This window comes from Homalodisca vitripennis, chromosome 1 (assembly GCF_021130785.1).
Source record: "Homalodisca vitripennis isolate AUS2020 chromosome 1, UT_GWSS_2.1, whole genome shotgun sequence".
NCBI lineage: Eukaryota > Metazoa > Arthropoda > Insecta > Hemiptera > Cicadellidae > Homalodisca > Homalodisca vitripennis.
The window spans coordinates 56,486,332-56,509,871 of NC_060207.1; the positions used below are offsets into that span (position 1 = coordinate 56,486,332).

General features: G+C 32.3%; 1 protein-coding gene across 4 annotated transcripts in view; it reads right to left on the reverse strand.

The window, feature by feature from the left end:
- Positions 1–1,497: 1,497 nt before the first annotated feature.
- The window catches only part of LOC124361942 (protein FAM110B), a 54,378-nt gene continuing 32,335 nt past the window's right edge, over positions 1,498–23,540 (reverse strand). For 3 of the 4 annotated variants that reach the window (XM_046816036.1, XM_046816045.1, XM_046816028.1), the window contains exons 4-9: positions 23,000–23,133; positions 20,646–20,845; positions 18,525–18,609; positions 13,351–13,463; positions 11,432–11,626; positions 1,498–7,275 (exon numbers count right to left, since the gene is read on the reverse strand). In XM_046816036.1, the coding sequence (XP_046671992.1) occupies positions 7,047–7,275; positions 11,432–11,626; positions 13,351–13,463; positions 18,525–18,609; positions 20,646–20,845; positions 23,000–23,133 (956 nt within the window). In that variant the 3' untranslated portion in view covers positions 1,498–7,046. The remainder of the gene's footprint in view (positions 7,276–11,431; positions 11,627–13,350; positions 13,464–18,524; positions 18,610–20,645; positions 20,846–22,999; positions 23,134–23,540) is intronic. The other variant, XM_046816052.1, reaches the window with a different exon arrangement.

Genomic DNA, 23,540 nt, shown 5'->3' on the forward strand with positions numbered 1-23,540 from the left:
CAACTCATTTTAGGTTTGAATGTAGCTGATTAATGGCTGCTTCCATTTTGTACGGTTCATAAAAGACATATATTAGAATCATCCACACCTCATAAATAAGTAGTGCAGATCTGCAAACTGCAAACTTAGTGAGCAAATTAATTAGAGTTGGTAACAAACAATAACCTTGTGGAACACCTCTTATAGACTTCCCAGTTAGGTAATCGGTAATCCATCAGCCTTTCACTCAAGTAAAACTTTATATAATAGACCACATCATTATTGAATCCATAATAGTTAATTTACCACCATCTCATGATGATTAAACCAAAATCTTCAGAATAAAATAGCATAACTGGAAAAACTATATCTGCGCTTGATCAAAATGTCACATAATATGTTAGTAAGGGCAGTGTAAGTTGTGGTATTTTCTAAAAGTCTAACCGTAAGATTGGAAATATTCCAGCCCTGTTAATGTTATTGTGATGTTAGCTACAGCTGTTTTCTCCAAAATCTTGAATATGGCAGATAGAATGGAAATAGGTCTCAAGTAGTTTATAGCAACTTGAGAAGTAATTTTAGTAGGTTGATTCATGAAAGAACGTTATTCGTTTTGGGATCAAAAGGCAGTCTGTCTGTGTGCTAACTCATTCGTTACATTCTGTTGGGTCATTCAATGCTTCTTTGTATCAGTTTATAAATCTGACAACAGAAATTCATTTTATTATACGTGTAAAAAGGTTATTTATTAATTAATTCTATTTCAACAAAATATTTATCAACATAAGGCTTTGAACTTGGGTGTGAAAAAACAAAATATTCACATTCAGATACAACCATAATTTTTTACAAGATCAAAACCCTTTGGCATTTGTCACACAATTCTTGGTATCACAACAAAGAATCGTTGATGATAATTAATTATCAGCAATAAAGTATTACTTTGCTTTCCCTACTAACTTCAAAATTTACTTTGTACTTTTGTAAAGACATTCCAGTTTTAATTTCTTCTGGATTTCTAGTGTTTGGTATACAGTTAGTTTCCATGCTGTCCCAGGCTGCTTTTTGCTGGAAGCTTTACTTTTATAGTTATTTTTTTAAACATGATTGGTGCTTGTTCATCATACACCCTTCTTATATTCAAACTAATGGTTAGGTAATTGTAATGTTAATTGTGTGATTTAATTCAACAATCTTGCCAATTTAAATCTCAAAAAATCAAACTTATGGCAGCATGTCTATTAAACTTTGAAAATTAACTCTAAACGTGATACATTTAGAATAATCTTTTTATTCTGGTCTTTTAATACATAGGTTTATGATTCAAAATCTAGATTTTGAAGGTGTCTGATATTAGAGGTATCAATGACACCGTTATTCAACAAAAATATTTTTAAAGTTGGTTTAAAATGATTTGACATTACAATCAGAAAGTACACCAGAGTGTTTGCCTCTAGTCATTGTCGATACAGGAAATAACATTAATAAATGGAAATATTTGATAAATAAAAAACACAGTTTTGATTGAATGTTATATTACATCATACAAGAAATAAAAAATATCAGTTATGAAAGTAAAACAAAAACACAGATTGTGTACAAAGTACAGTATTTATCACAGTATACATGGAATTCTATGTTATTTAGGCTTTACTTCAGATGTATTTTTGATACTTATCTGAATGACACAAATTAGTGAGCGTAAGTAACAACGTTAGTAACAGCAAAGTATCATTATAATAGTTTGTTAATTAAAACATAAAACTTATATGGACTGAATAACATTGACAAGTGAATAACAGTGGAATGCATCATTCATCAAATACAAATAAGAAGTCTGTAATGTTTTACAAAGTACAATAACAAATTCGCAATAAAATTTTATTTTGAAAGGTTTAAGGAAATTTCAACTGTTATTTATTTGGTGTACAGTTCCCTCAAAAAACTGTCATACATTCAGCTTGTATATTGACCAATTTGTATACCATCACTGTTCTAATGTACTTATTGGTCAAAAACATTATTTGGCTATACACATTGTTTGGCCAAAACTCCTACATTTTAAATAAATATATTTAACAAAATAGATAATAGGAAATATTGTTCAAATTATAAATGAATTTGATAAAAACACAACATGTTTATTGTAAAAATGTCCAGATATTTATGTCATGATTTATAACATACCACAAAAACATAATTCTGAGAGGAAGTTTTATTACATTTTAGTGAGACAGTTTTTGCAAATGAAAAAGTACATCAGTTTAACTATTTTTTTCTTTTAAGCTTTAGATTGCGAATTGTATTGTTAGTTATAATTCTGGTAAAGAAGCTACACAGGAACTGTATTAGTCGGTCTCATGTTCAATTTAATCAAATATAAAAAATTGTTCTTTAGTTTATCATTTAAAAATCATAGATATTTATATACTACAAGACATGTTTCTTTTATTTTTATTTTTGATAAAAACTTAATGCGAATAATAACAATATATCGTTAATATTTTACCTCCAATCATTACTTTGAATGTAATATTTGGCATATTTAGATAAATTTTAAAGAAAAAAAGGTAAATGAGTCTATTAACAGAGATAACAAAAATATTCAACATTAAGAGATGAAACCAACATGTTCAGAGTCAATACAAGGTGACAATAATGAATGACTAGTTGTGTATTTTTCCTTGACTTAAACATTAGGGGAGTGGACTAGTAAACAAGAGCTAGATGGGGTGAAAATACGAGTGTGTAAGTTATATAATTGTTTTATTACTATCAAACTGATGTACAATGTCACTCCGTGTCATGTTATAGGCATTTTGAATGTTACTAACATACTGCGACATTAGTATCACTTTAACAGATGCATTTCGGTTTGAGCTCATCTCATCAATTAGACATTCATCTCTCTTAATGTAATTTTGGAACAACTCTCGTTTGTTCTAACATGTTTTATATACAGGAACAAAATGAATTTGGCAAACTAAAAATAACATTTGAAATATATAAAACATCTGGTGATTCTTGCCTTTGAAATATATATTCAAATTGATATCTAAAAATACTACCCTGTTATTTATACATATATATGATTATTTTGAATGCATATTTAACAATGGAATGTATTTGACGAATCACATGTAATAACGAATACTAAAAATAGAAACCAATAAGAATACAAAAAATATAAAACATTGACAAAACCTGATTAATCACTGACTAGGTAAGTATATAGTCCAGCTTAAATAAACATTAAATTACAATAAGAAAATAAATGCAGCTCCAGTTTTCATAGCCATAAAAACATTGTGTTTCTCTGAAGGTCTGATATTTATTCACTTCATTTGATGTAGGCCTATACAATTTTAGAAAGGTTTACTACTTTAATTAATTTATTGAGCCATAATGGTGAATTCACAACACTGATTATCAGTACCGTAGTTGAATGTATGTTGATGTATATGTATCTGTAACTAAATTAATTCTGTAGTTTACATAACCACCTTACAGTTTCTACTCTTACTACTTATTCATAATTCCAAACAAACTTGATTAGGTATACTAATACTTAAGAATGATAACAATCCTCAATATTGTAAATATGTTTTTCTTGAACATTTCCAAAGCACCTCTGTCTCACTATTACATGCATATAAGCCTACAGCTATATATATATATATATATATATATATATATATATATATATATATATATATATATATATATAGATATAGATATATTCAGTTTATTCATTTAAAATGTTAAGTATAATCAATTTTTTTCCACCCAGGGATATTTTTGGAACCTTCCTTTGGGGTTATCTAATGATGGTATTTTATAGCAAACTGTCCTAAACCTGTATGTACCTTTTAAGCAAATTTATATCTGCTGTTTCTCAGTGTATTTCAACTGTTTTGTTTAGTTTTTATCATCTTTTCTGAGATGTAATATCCTATTTAATATAAAACCAAGAAAAAAACTATATTTAATTACATTGCTTCAATGATAAAACCCCTAAAATATACTAGTGACAACGCAGACAACGGACTTTCAGTACAATGTTTGTTTTACATATCTGAAGTTATTAAAGTGAAAGAACACACTTTAAAAGTAATTTACACCTAAAATTGTTAAGTACACAATACTGATTGATTTTAATCCAATTTTGTTTGAGTTTTACTTAAATAATCTGGTAGAAATTATCAGTTTAACAGCTATTAAAGTAAGTGATAAAACTATCGAAAGAACACAATTTAACAATAACACATAATATTAACATTAATAAACTTATGGAAGAACTGTAGTATCTACAAAGTAACAAAATATATAACATTTAGATAATCCTATATGAAACAAGGGAAGAACGATTTCATAGAATGGTAACATTGAAATAAAACAGGTGAATGTGGTTAATTAGCAGTGTTACTTGAGAATTAACTTATTTACAACTAGCACATTATTTCAGATTTTACTAGCTAAACTATACTACAGAACACTAACAAAGAAGGCCTATTTTTAGATATAATATCATTTATACTCTTTCCAACTTAACAATAATGCACAGTAACAGATCCTCATAAAGTACAATTTTCTTTAGTACAGTTTCAGTAGTACAATCAATATTGCACTGCGTGACAATACTTCTTTCACTTATATACGATTAATAAGGAAAATGAATGCACAATAATATTACAATTTTTTGCACCAAATAAGATCATAATAAGAGAACCAAGAACAAATAAAATACAAAATGTCTTTGAAAATTACTTGATATAAGCATAAATAATCTAGAACTGTAAAAAGGATATTATTATTAGGTGACAAGAGCTAAGGTCTTTGCAAAGTTGATATCCATTGTACTAATAACATGATTGCCACAAAGCACTTTTGTAGCCAAGTGAAGATTAGAGGGATTAAAACCCCCATGAGAATCTCATACAAGAGACCCAAAATATTATCGAAGAGATCAAACATTGTCTAAAAAGCAAAAACTTGCAGTGACCACCTTTTGAAATTTTTGGCTGCACAGCAGAGCCCATGGACGCTCAGTCCATTTAATAATAAATTGGTTCTCTTTCTCCTGATTATAAATATTTTCTTGCCATTTCTAAAACTAAAAAATATATTTTCTTGTGTTTAAATTTTTTTATATATTCATAGCATAATTTTTTGTATTTCTCATGAACCAGCACTGTATTTTTACTTGTATTAGTTTTTTATATAACTTTATTGCACTTGGAGTGAAGTTTTTAAATGATTTAAAACTAAACCATTTATCAAACATTCAACAATTTCAAGCATTTCACAATTTATTAATAGCAATTCATAAAATTTTGTAGTTTTCTATAAATGTATTTTTTAGTTTTCGGGTAGTAAAAGAATTGTAAAAATATAACTATATTTTTTAATTGTTACCTTAACAAATTTTTATAGTAGGCTATAGGGTATGTAATAGTTTTGTGTTTCATAAAGTGTTGCTCTGTTGTCTCACCAACTTTAGAGTTGCTCAATAAGGGTTCAACTTGAGTGTTTAAAAAGAAGCTTATTTATTATTTCACTTTGATTTTCATTTGGCCAGATAATAAATATTGTAAAATTTTTAACACATTAAAACTAATTGTTTAATTAATACAATAATGGAGTGAGATTAGGATTTGAATCACATAGTATTGCTATAAAAAAAACCAGATTTTCAGAGGTTTATTGCAACTGTTGCAATTCTTATTGATTATGTATACGAAATTATTTATTTCATACAATTATATGAATTTAATACATTATTGGATTAAGGTTAATATCAATTAGGTATGTAAGTAACACAGACTTAAGTACTCTTGTTTTTTTTTTACTGATATATGTCTTTCTTATCTACATATGATAAACATATAACAACTTCATCAAGATAATCCATATCCTTACTAACCATTTGTAATAATTACATAGACTAGATCTGACCAAACCAAAAGTCTACAATATCGATTTACCATTAAGACACTTAAGATTCTGTGACAGGATTTAAAACCCAACACATTATACTGAGCTTTTACGATTATCAGTTTTACCTTTGTTATGAATGATATTAGTTTAAAATAAGTACTATTTAAACAAATAACCGCACAATGTAAAAACATAAATAAGTGCAATTCTAAAAAACAGAATGTTATAAGTACCATCTACAGTAGTTAAATAAACTTTTCAAAATACTGTGTTCAATAAAACAACACGAATACTTAAGTTTGGTAGATGAAAAATTGAAAGCAAGTAAGCTGCTTTTAAGAGTGTAACGCAGTAGTCACTCATCCTAGGGCACAATCATATCCCGTCACTGCCTAACTCAGCCCAACATTCTTTATACTAAGACAATTATAGTATCTGCACCAAAAGTTACAATATTCCCAATGGTTGAAACTTATTGTTCCAGTAAGTAGATTATAATGATAACTTTTTTTCACAAACTTACGTGAAAAACAACGGAATTTCACAAAATTACAAATGTATATATATATATAGACAATAAAGGTGCATTACATACTTTAGCTTGGCCTTCAATCTAAGATGTTCATTACATAAACAAATTTCAGTGTTATATTGAAAACATTTATAAATTTTAAAAAGTTAAGTGAGTTTTAATTTGATTTAAATTAAAGGAATGCTCTTGTTGTACATTAGGGAAAATTGGAAAAGAAAATTTCCCGGTAACCTCAAAATTAGGTGGAAATATTTCATGGCAAAGTTGAGAGTTCCTCAGATGCACATCTTGCAAACCACCAGTTTCTTACGAATAGTTATAGCATATTAACATTTTCGTCCAGCAACATGTGTAACTTTGCTTATATAATTTAACACTAAAAAACTACTGTAGATGGTTAAAAGCATAATCTGGTTTAACTTTTCACTTAGACGAGTTTAAAATTACGGTAATTAACAACTCAGCCTCTACATTTATGTTGCTATCTCTGTAAACATACAATCTGCATTCTACCAGACCTTAAACCTCTACATTTACAACTATCTTTAAACACATAAAACTTGAACTTGAAAGACAGAGGCCTGCTGGCAGGTCCAGATCAGCTGACGCCTGACGGTATGGTGAGCTGTGCCTTGCGACAGTTACAGAGCCACTTGATGATGCGGGCATTGCGTTCCACGATGGAGGGCACTTCCGAAACAGGGTTGGTAGCACCCTCACTGCCCCCTGCACTCTGCTGGGCTACACACAGTGACAGAGAGTCTACTGAGCTGGTGTCTGAGAAAAACACAGGTGACGAGGCTTGGGAGCTCGTCTTTGTCATCAACCTGAAACAAAAAATGAATTTGTAATCACCTCTGTACAGTATTGATCTATTTTAAAATTTTATATTATATATAATATATATTTATCCTACTTCCCCGACTTTTTAGTAAAAAATCTTTTGCCTAAAGATGTTCCTATTTAAAATGATAGTTTTTGTTATATCTGCTGCTTTTATGTCTTCTTTAAATCTCATAGTTACGTTGTATACCATTGGTTTTTAAATTACAATGACTCATGTTATTATAATCTCAGCAATTAGTATATAGATTATAATATTCAATCAAACACACATGAAATTGAATTTCTTAACCCCTTTTTTTCCTTCTTGAGAGAAAAGGACAGTTTGTCCCCGCGTTTAGTCCTAAAAGGACCTTTGCGCCTCCCTTACTTTAATTTTGTGTCCTCAAAGTCCGAGGCTTTTGCAAAAACCAATCAGATTTGAGGGCTCCTGTTCTCTGATTTCCTTGGGGCTGAGAAGATATGCCCCAGGAATCTTTTCAGAGTTTCTAAGATGGCAGGACAATCTAATCAAATATGCTCTGCTGATTCCTCCTCTTCTCCACAGAGTCTACATTCGTTAGTCTGGCTAAGGCCTACCCTCATAAGATGTTTCCTTAGGGAGCCATGTCCTATCAACATTCCTAATATTAGTCTTATATCCTCCTTATTCTGATCTAAGAGAGCTATCCACACTTTAACGTAAGGAGAGATAAACATTTTGGATAGTCTTAATCCTGAGGCTTCACTCCAATTAATGTTTCTTATCCTCTTTTCCCAATCTTTGACCAGAGCTTTACTGTTGGAGAAGGCTATCCCGCAATCTGGCGCAGGCTCCACCATTATGGATTCCGCTCCCTTTTTGGCGAGGATGTCTGCTTTTTCATTTCCATGAATGCCTTCATGACCCGGTACTCAACCAAGTGTTACTCTGTTATTCGTTGCCAGCTCAGCTAGAGCGTTCTTACATTCCCAGACTGCCTTAGAATCAAACGAACTTAGGTATCAAGTGCCTTTAGTGCAGCCTGACTATCAGAAAGTATTAAGTATTTTAATCCTTTTGTCCTCATTTGTGTGAGTCTTCTGGAACATGAGTCTATTATTCTTAACACCTTTACTGTGTCTCTATACTACAAGACATTGAACAGAGTACTCAACCTTAGGTCACGATTTACAAACAGGTGACTGGCATACTCTGAAGGGGCGGTTGAATATTGTGTGCCCAAGGTGCTAGCTACGTGGAATCGGGTCTGCACAGCAAGGAGTCTCCCATAGTGAACATGTTAAACTACTGCACAATTACCGTCTAGATATAATGCACTAGCTGAAAGTACCTGTGTTTCACAACATTATAATAGCATATAATTATGTTCTTTGAAGATAGCTTTAGTTGCTTAGCTCATATTTTGTTTGCGAGTACCTAGAAAATATAACAATTATGTATAAAAATTTCTATGTAAATCTCTTCTGTTTTTAATTTGTCATTGAAATTATCACATTTACTTGATTAGACTGCAAAGTTAAAAAACCATTTCTTAGTGAGCACCTAGAAGGTAAGACGAACATGTTTACAATGTGCCACACAATAGTTTTCAGTAGATTAGGAGATTTACTGATAATACAAACTTTCATTAACTGTTTTTAAATTGATCGTGAACTCCACCATTAGTTGTAGAAAAAAACTCAATTTTAGTATATTTATGGAACATATTTGGAAGCTAAATATTATGTTTTATCACAGCTCTCAATATTATAAAAATGTCATCAGAAGTATCACAGATTTTTGTGGTTATGCTGATAAATGTTCAAAACTGTTTCTTAGTGAGTACCTAAGATTTAAAATGAACTTGTGTACAAAATTTTACGTAAATGCGTTCTGTGGTTTTTGAGATTTCATTATGGGTCAGTCAATGGATTTTGCTTTATATATATATATATATATATATATATATATATATATATATATATATATAAAGTAAATATATAAGTAAGTATATAAAATAAAGATGTAGTATTTATATATATATATATATATATATATAAACATACATATATATATATATATATATAATTTTTCAATAAACATTGAATCACAAAAAGTACTTGTTACTTTCACATATAGTACAGGGTGGTAACTTTAAATTTTTAAATTGCAACCCGTATCTTGTGACATGTCCACTTTAAGGGTCTATTTAATGGAAACCAAGTCTCTGCGCTATAAAGTGTTTCTGCAACAGTCAATATATTAAAAGCCACCTGTGAAAGATAATAGTTAAGGCAAGGATTGCTTATAGTTAATATTTTACAGTATTTAGTTAATAGTGAACACATCAGGAAGTTGGATGTATATAAAAAAAAGCTTATAGTTTTGGCACATACGAGGAATGTTTTATAAGTAAGGCCCGTTTCTCACTCTTGTAGTTCAGACAAGTACCACTACAAGTGTGTGTGTCGCCTCCAGGCATCCCTTACAATCAAGCACATGTCATTTGCTGTTCTGTAGCTAACCTATACATTCACTGCCCATCTTTAAAATGTTCAAGATTATTGAATTGCTTTTTACATGTGAGAAATAGTCAGTGATACAATTTTTTAATGCAAGAAATATGTTGCCTGCTGACATTCATCATAAGCTTTATGAAGTGTATTGTGATAATACAATGATCAAAGATAAAGTGCAAAAATGGGACAGAATATTTGAGGGCGGCCGAGAAAATATTCACATAGAAATATAATCAGGTCTAACATCTGTTGTCTCTAAAGATTTGTGGAGTGCATTTGAAACAAAAATTTGTGAGGACAGAAGATTCATAATAACCATTCTCTACAGAGAATTTCTTAAATTGACTAGGTCTGTCCTGTATAAAGTCGTCAGAAAACTTAAAATTCAGAGAATTGTGCTCTTGATGGGTACAACACTCCTCACAGAGGACAACAAATAAAGAAATTGGGCAGTTCCTTGACCTTTATAATGAAGAACGGAGTGATATATAAGTCAAATTGTCATAGGTATCTCATACCACCTCTGAATCTTGAAATCAAGCAACAGTCTATGGATTCTTTGTTTCAAGTTTTTTTTTTTTGACGATGGAAGGATTGTGAATGAAAAGTCCTGTTTATGGATTTGTGGCACACAACCTCTCCTTTCAAGGTGAAAACTACACATGAACTTCCTAAAATTCAAAATCATGGAAATTTTAATTTTGTGATAGATTTCATTTTTTGCTAGTGAACAAGGAATACATGCAGAAGTCTACTGAGCAACATAAACCAAACTCCACTAAACAGTTCAGAACAAAAGATGTGGCATGCTAATAAAGGGAATCTGCTTCTCTTTGACAATGCAACACCACACATGAAGAAATGATTTATTCTCAAGGCTGGGACGTTTTTAATAACTCGCCATATAGCCCTGATCTTGCTCTAAACGATTTCCATATTTTTGTTGTATCTGAAACATTATTTTAGTGTGAAGCAATTCAATTATGTTGAAAAAGTAAAAACAGCTGTTAACTGCTCGATGTCAGAGCAGGTAGTAAATTTCTTTGAACAATTTCAAGAATTCGTTTTAAGATATGACCAGTGTCTAAATAAACAAGCCAACTATAAAAAACATGTGCAAAATCTGAAAATTACTGTGTTAAAAAGCTTAATTTGTTTAATGACCCTTGCACTTAAACACAATGTGTCCCTTGTATCTGTCGGTTCTAGCTTAATCCTCATCTTATTTAACTGATCAACTGTTCAAGTTGACGAGGCATTTGACTGAGATCTAAGACACTTGCTGCTATTTATATGTGTCAGTTGTCTGGTTCAGATGATGCCAAAATTTCATAGTATTATCTGACATAAAAGTATGAAATATTGACATTGTAGATGAAATGACCATAGTTTGAATGACAAGATTCATCAGCAAAATAAAGAGTTCAGCAAAAAAAATTGTTTTAAACGAATACTAATATTGGATTTGTAAATTAATATATTCCGTAAATTCTGTATAAAGTGTATTTTGAAATTTAAACACTAAAATTGTGGTTAATATTGACATGCTTGTTTCACAGAATGGCTGAAAGCGTTAAATAAACCAAAAGGAATTTCATTTGTTTGTTCAATCACTGAGTTAATATTTGTTAAGGAACTGACTAAATCCATTTTGCTTACTTAAAGTCTGAGGAGTTCAGGCCAAGTTGCTCAAAGAAGGTGTCCAGGTCTGCAGGCGTGGGCGGCGGCTGGGGGACGGGAGTGAGTTTGGTGTAGCGCCTGCCCACGTCAGACTTTGACCTCAGGATGGGCCGCAATCTGGTCCCTTCCTCGCAGTCTCCTTCATCTGACATAGTCCACAAAGTCTCTGGTCTCCTGTACAACACAGTAAATATGCAAGACATTTTTTTTGGCAATACATTTAGGAACTTAAACAGCCTTATATTAGGCAAAGTTAATACAAACTATTGGGCTCATTAGATAATTGAATTATACATTTTTTACTCCCATCGGAATGAAGGTTGTTATATCCTGCTGACCCAGTTACTTTGTCTTTCTAAAGTCCTGACAGTATTTTATTACTGAATAGTCACACCAGACCTAGATGATAGGATGAATACAATAGTATTTTAAATAATCATTTTATTCCCGTATTTTCATACGGTCGTGAGTAATGGTCATAAAGATAAAACACAACAATTAATTAATCTCTGCTATCTTATGCTTTTTTTCAAGGTACTTTCAATAACTTAAATCCAAAAAAATATATCAATCCACCATTACAGTGTGAGATGTAAACATATAAATGTCACAGCCTCGTTTCATGTTCAAAAAAACTCACATGACGTAAATATTCACTTTAGTAAGGTTATACAAACCTTAGATTGTACCCCTTGATATCAATAGAACATTCATATCCAGGAGTGATAGTGAAAACTAACAGCAACGACACATTTAAAAAGGGTTCAATTCACTTCAAAACTTCTTTATTCATAAGACAGTACAGGTATTGTACATAGAATAGTGTCAAAATTATTGTGTCACATATTGTACAGAGTTATAGAATAATACAAAATATAGTGCCAGTTATCTAACATAAAAGTAGTCTTAATCTATGGTAATAATGTATTAACTGTAGATAATTCATTAACACTCTCTAATAGAAAATTGATGATAAATTGCACAATGAATGAAGGTGTGTAACTAACTAATAGAACTCTATGGACTAACTCAGTCTATAGAGTCATTCTATGATAAAATGCTGTCATTGCAGGGTTTAAGCTGGGATAGACATTTTTTATCAAAAAAGATACAAACTTTTCTGGCTTTTTAGCTAAAATATTTGTTCTGTAGCAATTATTAATTGCATTGGTTTTCAGGAGAGAGGCCAATAATACTTAGCAAAATACTTTGTGCCAGAACCAATATTTACACTAATAAAAATATTACTGTTAAAATATTTAAAACCTCGTTAATTAAAAACTGTAAAAGGTTAAAATTTTGTATTTATTGTAAAAATATACATAAGAAATTAAAGAGCAGAAATGAAAAATCTCTCGATTTAAAATACTAAATTAAATTAAACACCAACGATTTTAAACAAATGCCAAACTTTACACCTCTTTGAAAAGAATTCCTTCCTATTAGGACCTTTAGTAGAGATCATTAACAAATAGCTTAAATATGTTATACTTAACCTTTTATGATTGTCTGTCATTTACAAAAATTCTGATCATAACGTAACCAGTAGTAGCAAGAAAAGACATGTTCATTTTGGTTCAAATGCACGTCAGCCACGGTGTATCAGCAATGCTGTCCTATCTATAAAGCAAGGCCATTCATTGGACACTAGCCTGTATTTTATTTACGTGGAACTAAATGTGAATATTTTTGTGCCTTAAACTTATTTTTAGAAAACAATATATTTCTTGTGGTTAGTTCTGTCTATCTATTATTGCATTTTTGCGAGAGCTTTACTGAACAGTGTCGCATTTTCTCGGCTCGTTTCACAAAATGCGATCACAGCTTAAACACTGTGTCATTTATAACTTAAATAATGTCTACCTGTTTTTTATCATCCACAAAGAAAACTAACAAACCTGTACTCAGTCTTCGTGGCAGAGCCACCATAGCTGACGCTGGACTTGACAGGAGAAGTGAGTGCAACGCCATGCCTGCTGCTACCTGACTGAGACCTGGATCTGGAGCTGGCCTACACATCAACATTCAATCATCTTTCATTCATAGAAATCTATATTTTACTAAGAATAGCATTAGAAAACTAAATAACTAAATAATTAATGAAAGTCTTTGTCAAACAGACTGGAACTTTTACCCGGATTATTGTAATGTTGCTAGCTACCCCTTGATTTTGACTGAAAACTCAATAGGGTTCTTCCTTTGTCCAAGAGGGTCCTATGTACTAAGTAAGCAGAGTAAGGCTGTCAAGCCTAAATAAAGGCATTTATCATTTCATTTCTGTTAAAGAATCCTGATTTGGGTTCAGAAATGACATTATACAAAAACAAGAAGATTCAGTTTCCTTTTCAAAGTATGTTCTAAAATAGAACAGATAGGACTTTATCATTCTGAAGAGACAGAACTTTCTGTCTGCTTCCACAGCATGGAGTGCTGGACTAAATGTGTGGCAGTCCAAAGAATAGTATCATCAGGTAAACCATTCAAACATGTATATGATCAAAAGTTGTTTTCCGAATGTATTAATTCATTGATACATTCCTGTGCATTGGGCATTTTTTTTAACCCTATAAGTGGCGGTCATTTGTGGTCTCAGTGGCAGGCCGTTTTTGGGTAAATTGCCATGATCGTTAAACTTATTTTTAGAAAATATTATATAAGTGATAACCTAGCAACATTATATATTTTTGTTTTCCTTATGAACTATAGAATAAGAATAAATATAATATATGGTGCCTTACCATTATTTTCAGATTAATATCATTGTAGATGTGTAAAAAAAATTTTTTAGAAAAAATATTTTTTAAGTTCTACTGTCCGTCACTTTGAAACTACTGGAGCTACAATATAATGTCAAATTCACAGAATATACACAATTTTATTCTAAACAAATTACTTCTTATACATTTTTTTCTATTTACAAGAACAAAAAAGTTAGATGGGAAAAACTAAATCTATGTATACACTGTTTTTTTTACTACCGAGTCACTAGAAGGGGCTTGTCTTTTCCTCCCAGTAGTGTAGGGCCTATAATAGTATAATAGTGGCTTAGTTTGCCATAGCACAGTATATTTCATAAATATAAAACAGGAATTGTCTTATCGCAAACCCCTCCCCATCCTCAGACAGAGGTCAAAGTCGAGCGATCTAGTAGATAACGTGACTACAGATTCTCGCCGCCCGTTCAGCTGGTGCGCCGCATTCTTGTACTTTTCGTGCCGAAGTGTCTGTCGAGTGCGTCGCTTTGTTATACTTCCGTGTTTTACTGTGTGTGTAATAGATTAGTGAAGGGTGACACTATGAGAATTTGGGATTTACCCAGGAGTGAAGAGGGGGCCATTCGTTTTTTACAAGATCATGACTAGTTGCCTACATCTAAAATATGCGTTGCGGTCGGCAGTTGCTGTTGAAAGCGAAAATGCACAAGACTAACTCATCCTTGATATTGCTGCTTTCTGGGCGTCACAGGAAACCCATTAACAATCATTGTAAGTTTGTAATTGAAGAGTTGTTTTTTCGTTTTATAATGTTTTTTTTTCTATAAATTTATTTGTTTGTGTTCCTCATACTGGTGTAGTCGGTATAATCCCAAAGTACCCCAATATTTTCCATGACGAACGAATAACCTAAACATTTACCGGTAACACAAACAACGCGATAAACAATAATATACTGATAACCAAAGTCGCCAAACAAAACAGTGACGAGACGAGTAGACAGCTGTTCTCTCGTCTGCCGCCAGGTCAAACGAAAACCGTCGGAATCATTTAAGCCAGCAAACATTAGTAACATGAATACACACTATACTATATTATATGTATAGGAAATTTCATGGAGAATACGATAGTTCAAACTAGGCCTAAAAATAATGGACGGTTGCAGAGCAACGGCCTTAAATGTGAAGCGATGGCTGTGATGGCGCTTGCCACTTCGCGGCGGCGTGAATCAGACGGCGCTTGCCACTTAGAGGGTTAAACACCTCACATACACGATGATTATGTGGGCCTCGAAGATAAAAACATTTATTTTATAATAATAAATATTTTAACATCATTATAGGGACTGCATTTTATACATTTTTTAATGGGTAGCAAGGAGCCTGCAATGTAGTACAATTCGTCTGTTTAGTCCATGGTTATGGTGGTAGTTATGGTGGCAGTCTTGTATTTATGTCACTTATAGTCAGTCAATTATCTACTGGCACTGATTGAACTGTTCAAACAAGTAAATTGTCAGAGATGTAATGGTTTGGGTTGTACTTATCTTTTCTGGTTGTCCAAATAAAATTATGAACATCTGAACATACATTAAGTTACTTTATAAACCCTGTGCAATGTTTTAATGGAAAAGACATATTTTGTATACTTCCACATAAAATTTATTAAAATAGCGCTTTCGCCGGTTAAGGCATCATCAGTTTGACATTGTTTACAGAAAAAAACATATGTGTAAAATAGAAGAAACATATGATAAAATAGAATAAAATTTAAAACTAACTGTAAAGACCAAAAACTAATAAATTATAAAAGAATTATGTAGAAAAATATGGTTTGCAATTCATAATTTTGGAATGGATTTCTTTTTTCACTAATGGTATAAAAATATCACTGAAATTTATGGAAGGTTGGGAAATACAATTATCTTTTAAAACTGTCATACACGCACTTTCAATTTTATTTCTTTTAGTCCAGGAAGATTCTTTAAACACAACACTAGACGATTCAAAATTTATATGATGATTTTCTTTTACTGCATGTTCAACTAATTTAGATTTTTCAATATTTTCTTTTTTATAATTATAAATATGTTCTTTTACTCTAATTTCCACAGGTCTTGATGTTTGGCCGATATACGTCTTGTTGCAACCACAGTCAATTTTGTATATCACATTCTTGGTTTCTTGATGTTTGTTTTTCGGTTTTAATTTTGTTAAGTAACTTCTTATATTATTTTGGGACTTAAAAACAGTGCGGATGTTAAATTTATAATTTATTCTACGAATTTTTTCTGATGTTCCTTTTACATAAGGAATAGTTACAGTAGTGAGATATTTAGGATTGTCTGTTTTGGTAATTTGCTTGCAAATTTTGTTTTTAGCCTTAGCTCGTTCAATAATTGATGGAGGGTAGTTGTTTTTAATCAAAAGTTCTGTAGTATAATTTTCTCCTAAAATTTTATCTTTGTTATCAGTTACCAAATTATTAATCTTCTGAAACAAATTTTGTACTAATCCAATTTTTACATGTTGAGGATGATTTGAATTATAATTAAGGTACTGTCCACTGAAAGTCTTCTTGTAAAATAATGTTGTTTTAATTGTGTTTTCTTTTGTTTTTGTTATCAAAATATCAAGAAATGGAATTTCACTGTTAACCTCATTTTCAATAGTAAATTTTATCGATGATCTAATTGAATTGATGTGTTTTAAAAATTCGTCTTGGATGTTAATTTTATTTTCCCATACACAAAAGACATCATCAACATACCGTAACCAAATTTTGGGTTTAATACTCCAATTTTCAAAAGTAATGTCTTCAAAGTGGTCCATAAATATGTTGCTAATTATTGGGCTGAGAACACCACCCAAAGGTAAACCGGATACTTGATTGTAAAATCTATCTTTTAACTGAAAATAGTTGTGGCTAACACATACAGTAAGAAGTTCCATTACACAGTTAATAGATAATGTTGTTCTCATACTGAAGTTGTTATCATTAGAAAGTCGTTGTCTAATCAGACACAAAGCTTCAGAGACAGGTACATTTGTAAACAGACTATTTACGTCGTAGCTGACCATAATATCACTGTAATCAATATTAATATTTTTTATTTTATTGATAAAATCTTCTGAATTCTTGATGTAAGAATTAGCTTGTCCAAATAATGGACTAATAATAGGTAACAAAAATTTTGATACCTGTGCAATGTTGTCCAATTGTAGTACAATTACACAAATCGCACTTTATTTTTATAATTGCAAATTGCAAACACATTAAGCAGGGAAATGGTAGTATATAACGAAAACATTTTATTGATCTTCAGGTTGGGAGAATCACATGATCTGAATGGACAAGTTTAATTCTTCTGAGTTGGCACCTGAGGGTGGAAGAGAAAAGAACTGACTATTTTGGCATAAACAAGAGTTTTCAGGATTTGGGGCCTTGCAGTCCTGTCTTTAGCTGTTCATCCATTTAATGACGGTTTGAGATTTCCAGGTATTTGGCAGAACAGTATTTGCATTGTAAGTGATAAATTACACCCCGCTAGTCATATATATGATTATCTAGTATCCTCTATTATGGGAGCTGATAAAATTAGAAGCTGCCTGACGAGTGAAGCGTTTTTTAGGAATTTTGTAAATAGTAGGGTCTAAGTTAGATTGAAAGACTAGTTCAGGTCACGTAATTTGCAATGTGAAGGTTTTGGCGGATGTCTCTGGGTTGTGGGAAGGTAATGGTGGGAGGTTTTGAGATTTTATGCATAGAAATGCATTGAGAATTTTGAAACCCTCTTTTAGTACTGGTTGGGGTTGGTTGGGCAAAGTTTGTGAAATAATCTTCATTGTGGAAAGCATTGCTTGATTAGTTATTTTACTTTTCAAGAGCAAGAGAGAGATGGAGATATGTTGTGTTTTGGTGGATAGGATATAAAAGAGGGGACTTTGTTGTTATTGGGATGATGACAACTGGAAAAGTGGAGGAACTGGTGCTTGTAGGTTCAATGTGGATGTAATTTTGCAGAACCTAACTCAACAAGTGGAAAATTTCCAAGATGAAGTTTAGGAGTGTCGAGGATGTTTTCATGGTTGAACTTCATTTAAATTCAGATCATAAACATCATTATGTGTAACTTTTTCCAGAGTGTCTACTTAGCTCAGACTGGAACTCTATCAATTCATGTTAATATAAAAATGGGAAAAAAATTGTAATGGTGCCAAGCTAGTTGGGTTACCGTGTAATATGGTAATAAATCAGATGTTAAATTAATTTTGGTTTGATTTTGACACATGTTATTCTAACACATATAAACATAAAACAGTTAAACACACAAAATCTAGTTAAGTGGATGTACTCACTTGGCTGGATAAGCGTTTGGATCTACTGGTGGAAGACTCAACACTTATCTCATCATTTGTGCTCTGCCGCGGAGAGCTGCATTTTCTGGAACAGATTAGTGTAGATTTACCAGGGGTTGCATACTATAGATAAGTTTATTCAAGTTTAACCTTACAATGCGCAAAAGTAGCTATAACTTTCTTATCATTCACCTCATTGTACTGTGGTATTATTGTTTATTCTATAGAAACCTGTATTGGTTACTGGCTATCAGGAAAAGATTTAGGTCTAAGAATTCTGGAATATACCTTTCTTAAGAAAGATTCTTTTGTTAATCTCTTTTTGTTATTATTTTGTCTGGTGTTTAAGTACTACAAAGAAGAAAATTATTCCCCTGATAGGTGTAAAATTATTACCTGCATCCATTTTTTTCAAACATATTTGAAGAACTGATGTTCATGAACCGTAACTGATCAACAGAAGTATTAGGAATGCATGCATGATGGGTGATCTAGTCTCAAAACAACTAAGAAATTCTCAGGTGGCAGAATATTTCAGTCATACGCTTATAGAGAATTTTAAGCTCCTTACCTGACTGATAGAATATATAAAATATAGAAGCAAAGGGATATTCAAATTTATTTTTTGAGATAATGTAACTATAGACACAGTGTATTAAAATTATTTTTTAAATCTTAAAACGTTTTGGATAAAAAGGATACAAAAAAAATTAATTTATCATATTCATTATGACTATTATGCCTGTTGTGGTTTAGGAAACATACATCATGCAAGCTTGCTACAGTCACTGCTTGTGCCACCTTAATGAGGAAATAAGGCAGTGACTTGTATTGGACTGGACACACTAAAAGGCTAGCTACTGAAATGGTTACTATACCAGCTGTTAGTGAAGATGACACAATCAGAGTAAGCAGACTCGCTAGTCACTGCTTGTGTTACATACGATGAAGAAATAAGGCAGTGATTTTTAGTGGAGAGAAGACACTAAATGGTTACTACACCAGCTGTTAGTGCAAATGACACAATCAGAGTAAGCAGACTCGCTAGTCACTGCTTGTGTTACATACGATGAGGAAATAAGGCAGTGATTTGTAGTGGAGAGGAGACACTAAATGGTTACTATACCAGCTGTTAGTGCAGATGACACAATCAGAGTAAGCAGACTCGCTAGTCACTGCTTGTGTTACATACGATGAGGAAATAAGGCAGTGATTTGTAGTGGGGAGGAGACACTAAATGGTTACTATACCAGCTGATAGTGCAGATGATAAAATCAGAGTAAGCAGACTCGCTAGTCACTGCTTGTGTTACATACGATGAGGAAATAAGGCAGTGATTTGTAGTGGAGAGGACACACTAAATGGTTACTATACCAGCTGTTAGTGCAGATGACACAATCAGAGTAAGCAGACTCGCTAGTCACTGCTTGTGTTACATACGATGAGGAAATAAAGCAGTAATTTGTAGTGGAGAGAAGACACTAAATGGTTACTATACCAGCTGTTAGTGCAGATGACACAATCAGAGTAAGCAGACTCGCTAGTCACTGCTTGTGTTACATACGATGAGGAAATAAGGCAGTGATTTGTAGTGGAGAGGAGACACTAAATGGTTACTATACCAGCTGTTAGTGCAGATGACACAATCAGAGTAAGCAGACTCGCTAGTCACTGCTTGTGTTACATACGATGAGGAAATAAGGCAGTGATTTGTAGTGGAGAGGAGACACTAAATGGTTACTATACCTGCTGTTAGTGCAGAGATGTACTTGCAACAAGCAAGGTCATTTAGAGTCAACGCTCTTGACATCAGTGGAGAGGTTAGGTTAGGCAGGTACTTGTAGTAGACAAGTCACACAGTGGTTACCATACCTGTCAGTGTAGAGAACATATTTGCAGCTTGCAGACTTGCCAGAGTCACTACTTGTGACAGCTTCACTGAGGAGCTTAGGCTTGGCAGTAACTTGTAGTAGACAAGGCACACAAGTGGTTACTATACCTGTTAGTGTAGAGAACAAATTCGCAGCTTGCAGGCTCACTTGAGTCACTACTTGTCTCAGCTCCGGTGTGCAGAACAGGCAGTAACTTGTAGTAGACAAGGCTCACAAGTGGTTACTATACCTGTTAGTGTAGAGAACATATTCGCAGCTTGCAGGCTCACTTGAGTCACTACTTGTCTCAGCTCCAGTGTGCAGATCAGGCAGTGACTTGTGGTGGACGGGACACACCTGGTGGTTGCTTCGTTGCTGGGTCTGCTTTTGTGAGTTGGACCGCCGGTAGTGTTGGGGTGATCTCTTAACTTCCTGAACAATGTTGGAATCCTGAAAAATACATAAACATTTAATCTTTAGCCCTTGATTTACTTTCAATAAGTAATGATCTGTTTAATTGAGATGCATTTGTACAATATTTGATAACCAAAAATAAATTTAAATGTATAAAATTGTAATATTTTTTTCGTTTTTTTAATTTAAAAAGTTGCAGCAAATACCTAACATTTACGTTTTTTTTTTGAGGACACCACTTTATATATATATATATTTGATTGTGTGGATTTTCATTTAATTTAATTCCTGTATGACAATACAAATCATACAATAAATAATTTCAAATAAATGTCCAAAGTCTAAAACCAACTGCAGCTCTAGCAGTTATAGGTTTATTAGAACTAGTTGATGGCAAGTTACTATCTAAATTAGTGTTCTGAGGACCGTTAATATCATTTTCATCAGTTAACCCTCGCGGTGAGTATCGGCCGCGACGATTATATCGTCCGCCCGGGTGATATCGTCGCGAGCGCAACTATTATGTAAGCGATTTTTGCAACGCTAGTTCCTTCAACAATTCTCGTTGAAATCTAATGTTTGATATAGTGCCGTAATCATCAAATTCTGGAGTTTCTTTTATATTCTGTATGGAATCTAATACATTGTTTTGGCGGTAGATATATCGATGATTTGAACCAGCTGTTTTCTGCTGTTGCTACACCCATACAGTAATGGTGTCTGCTGTGTTATTGTTTTGAATTGTGCTGTATTTAGTGGCAATAGATAACAATTTAGGCTCAGATCAAATCAGAGATGTTTTTAGATGATGAAATAAGTGATTTGGAAGATACTAGTGATATAGATGTGCCGGAACTTGATTTAGATGTGTCATTAGAGGATTATTCTTCTGGCAGTGGTAAGGAATAAGTTCCAAACTTTGAAGACTTAGAATCTTATGAAGTAGATATTTCTCATCATACTGTAAATAATAGTGATAGTGATGAAGATGATACACCTAATCCAAATAGGCCTATTCAAGAATTTTCCAATCCCGTGTGGTTGAGAACTTATACACCAGAAGATGTCATTGATATTGAATCACAGTGAAGTTTGCTCAGAAAAAGAGGTGTACATAGTCATTATTGTATATATAGATTGAGTTTTTTAATGAATTGAGCCATACATGTGTAGTTTTTCTGAATGTACATAAAAAGGTGAACAAAATGGCTATATTCCACATTTTTAATTTTTATTTGTATAATAAAGTACTGGTTGTGAGAATTTGAAAAAAACTTTTTTGCAAAAGTAAATTTGAACATTCAGCAGAGTACAATGGGTCATTATATTAGCACAAGTCCACTTATAGTATTATTTTCTGATTCCTTAGAATGTACAGAATAAAATGATATGGAACACAATATATTACAATACAGTTTTTGCTTTTAAAAAAATGTTTTTTTAACATGCGCACATTTAATCAAAATATACCCATCACCATAGGTAAAAACATGTATCACCCGGAGGGTTAAGTTCTTACATCATAAAAAAATATCATCTTCAACACCATAAAAATCACTTCAACTATTTACATTGTCATCTGAATATTCATCTAAAACTGCACCAATTTTGTGATGATTCAAAACTTTCCGTATATGGTAAAAATAACCACTTACACAATAGAATATCACAACAATGGAATCCCTGTTTGCGAAGAAAAAATGAAAATATATTACAATTACAGAAGATTTGAACGAAGTAAACACAAACAAAGACCCATTTCAGACAGCAATCTTATTATGATCATGGTAATAATAAACTAAAACAGCTGATGTGGAAATTACGTTTTTCAAAGTGTTTGGAAGCAACCAGTTTTCTCAAAGTCAATTATTTTAATTGTATCATGTATTGAAGTATACGTGAAGATCGATTTCTATTCGGTTTTCAGTTAAATATTCAGTCTATAAGGCAATAAGCGGCAACTACGCAGTAGGCGGGTTAGCCCCTATCTGAGAGCCCTCTACAAAACAACACATCACTTGACCAGCTCCGCCCTGCGAGTGCTAACGGTTAAAGGCTATTTTGACCAAAGTCATTTCAAGGCATCAATTATAATATTTAAAATGATTATATGAGTGTTAGGGGTCAGAGAAGCACCTATACATAGTGTTTAACCCAAAACAAATTACCAAAGGCAACAATGAAAATTACCTCTATTAAGTTCTCCTTAGAATCTGCATTCAGCAACTTGCGCAGTTTGGCTTGAAGTTGATCAGTTGACGACGCAGACGCATTGTACGACCGTCTGAGTTGTGCACTCTTAGGGGGAACTGGTGGTCCTCGGACTATATAAACAGTACAAACTATAATATTATGTAAGATACTAACTGAAGATGAATGAATGTTATTGTGATTGTAGAAGAAAGTTCTCAATTAAAATTATAAAATCAGGTCCTAACCATATAAGTAAATAGTATAATTTTAAAACATTGTATTATTAGTGTTAAGCGGAAAGTAAGGATGCAGTTTTACAAATGTGTTACATACAGTGTTACACAAAAGACATAGTTTAACAGTCCATGTTACTTAGAATAGAGTATTAGATCAGACACTTGTTACTGCTGTATGTACTCAATGTAAATAATTGGCTCCAATATTTTGTTTCAATTAATCATTTTTGTTTCAGTAAAGAATTCAAATTCATACATGAAAGTTCTTAAATAACCTCTTTATATAATTCAACAGATAACTA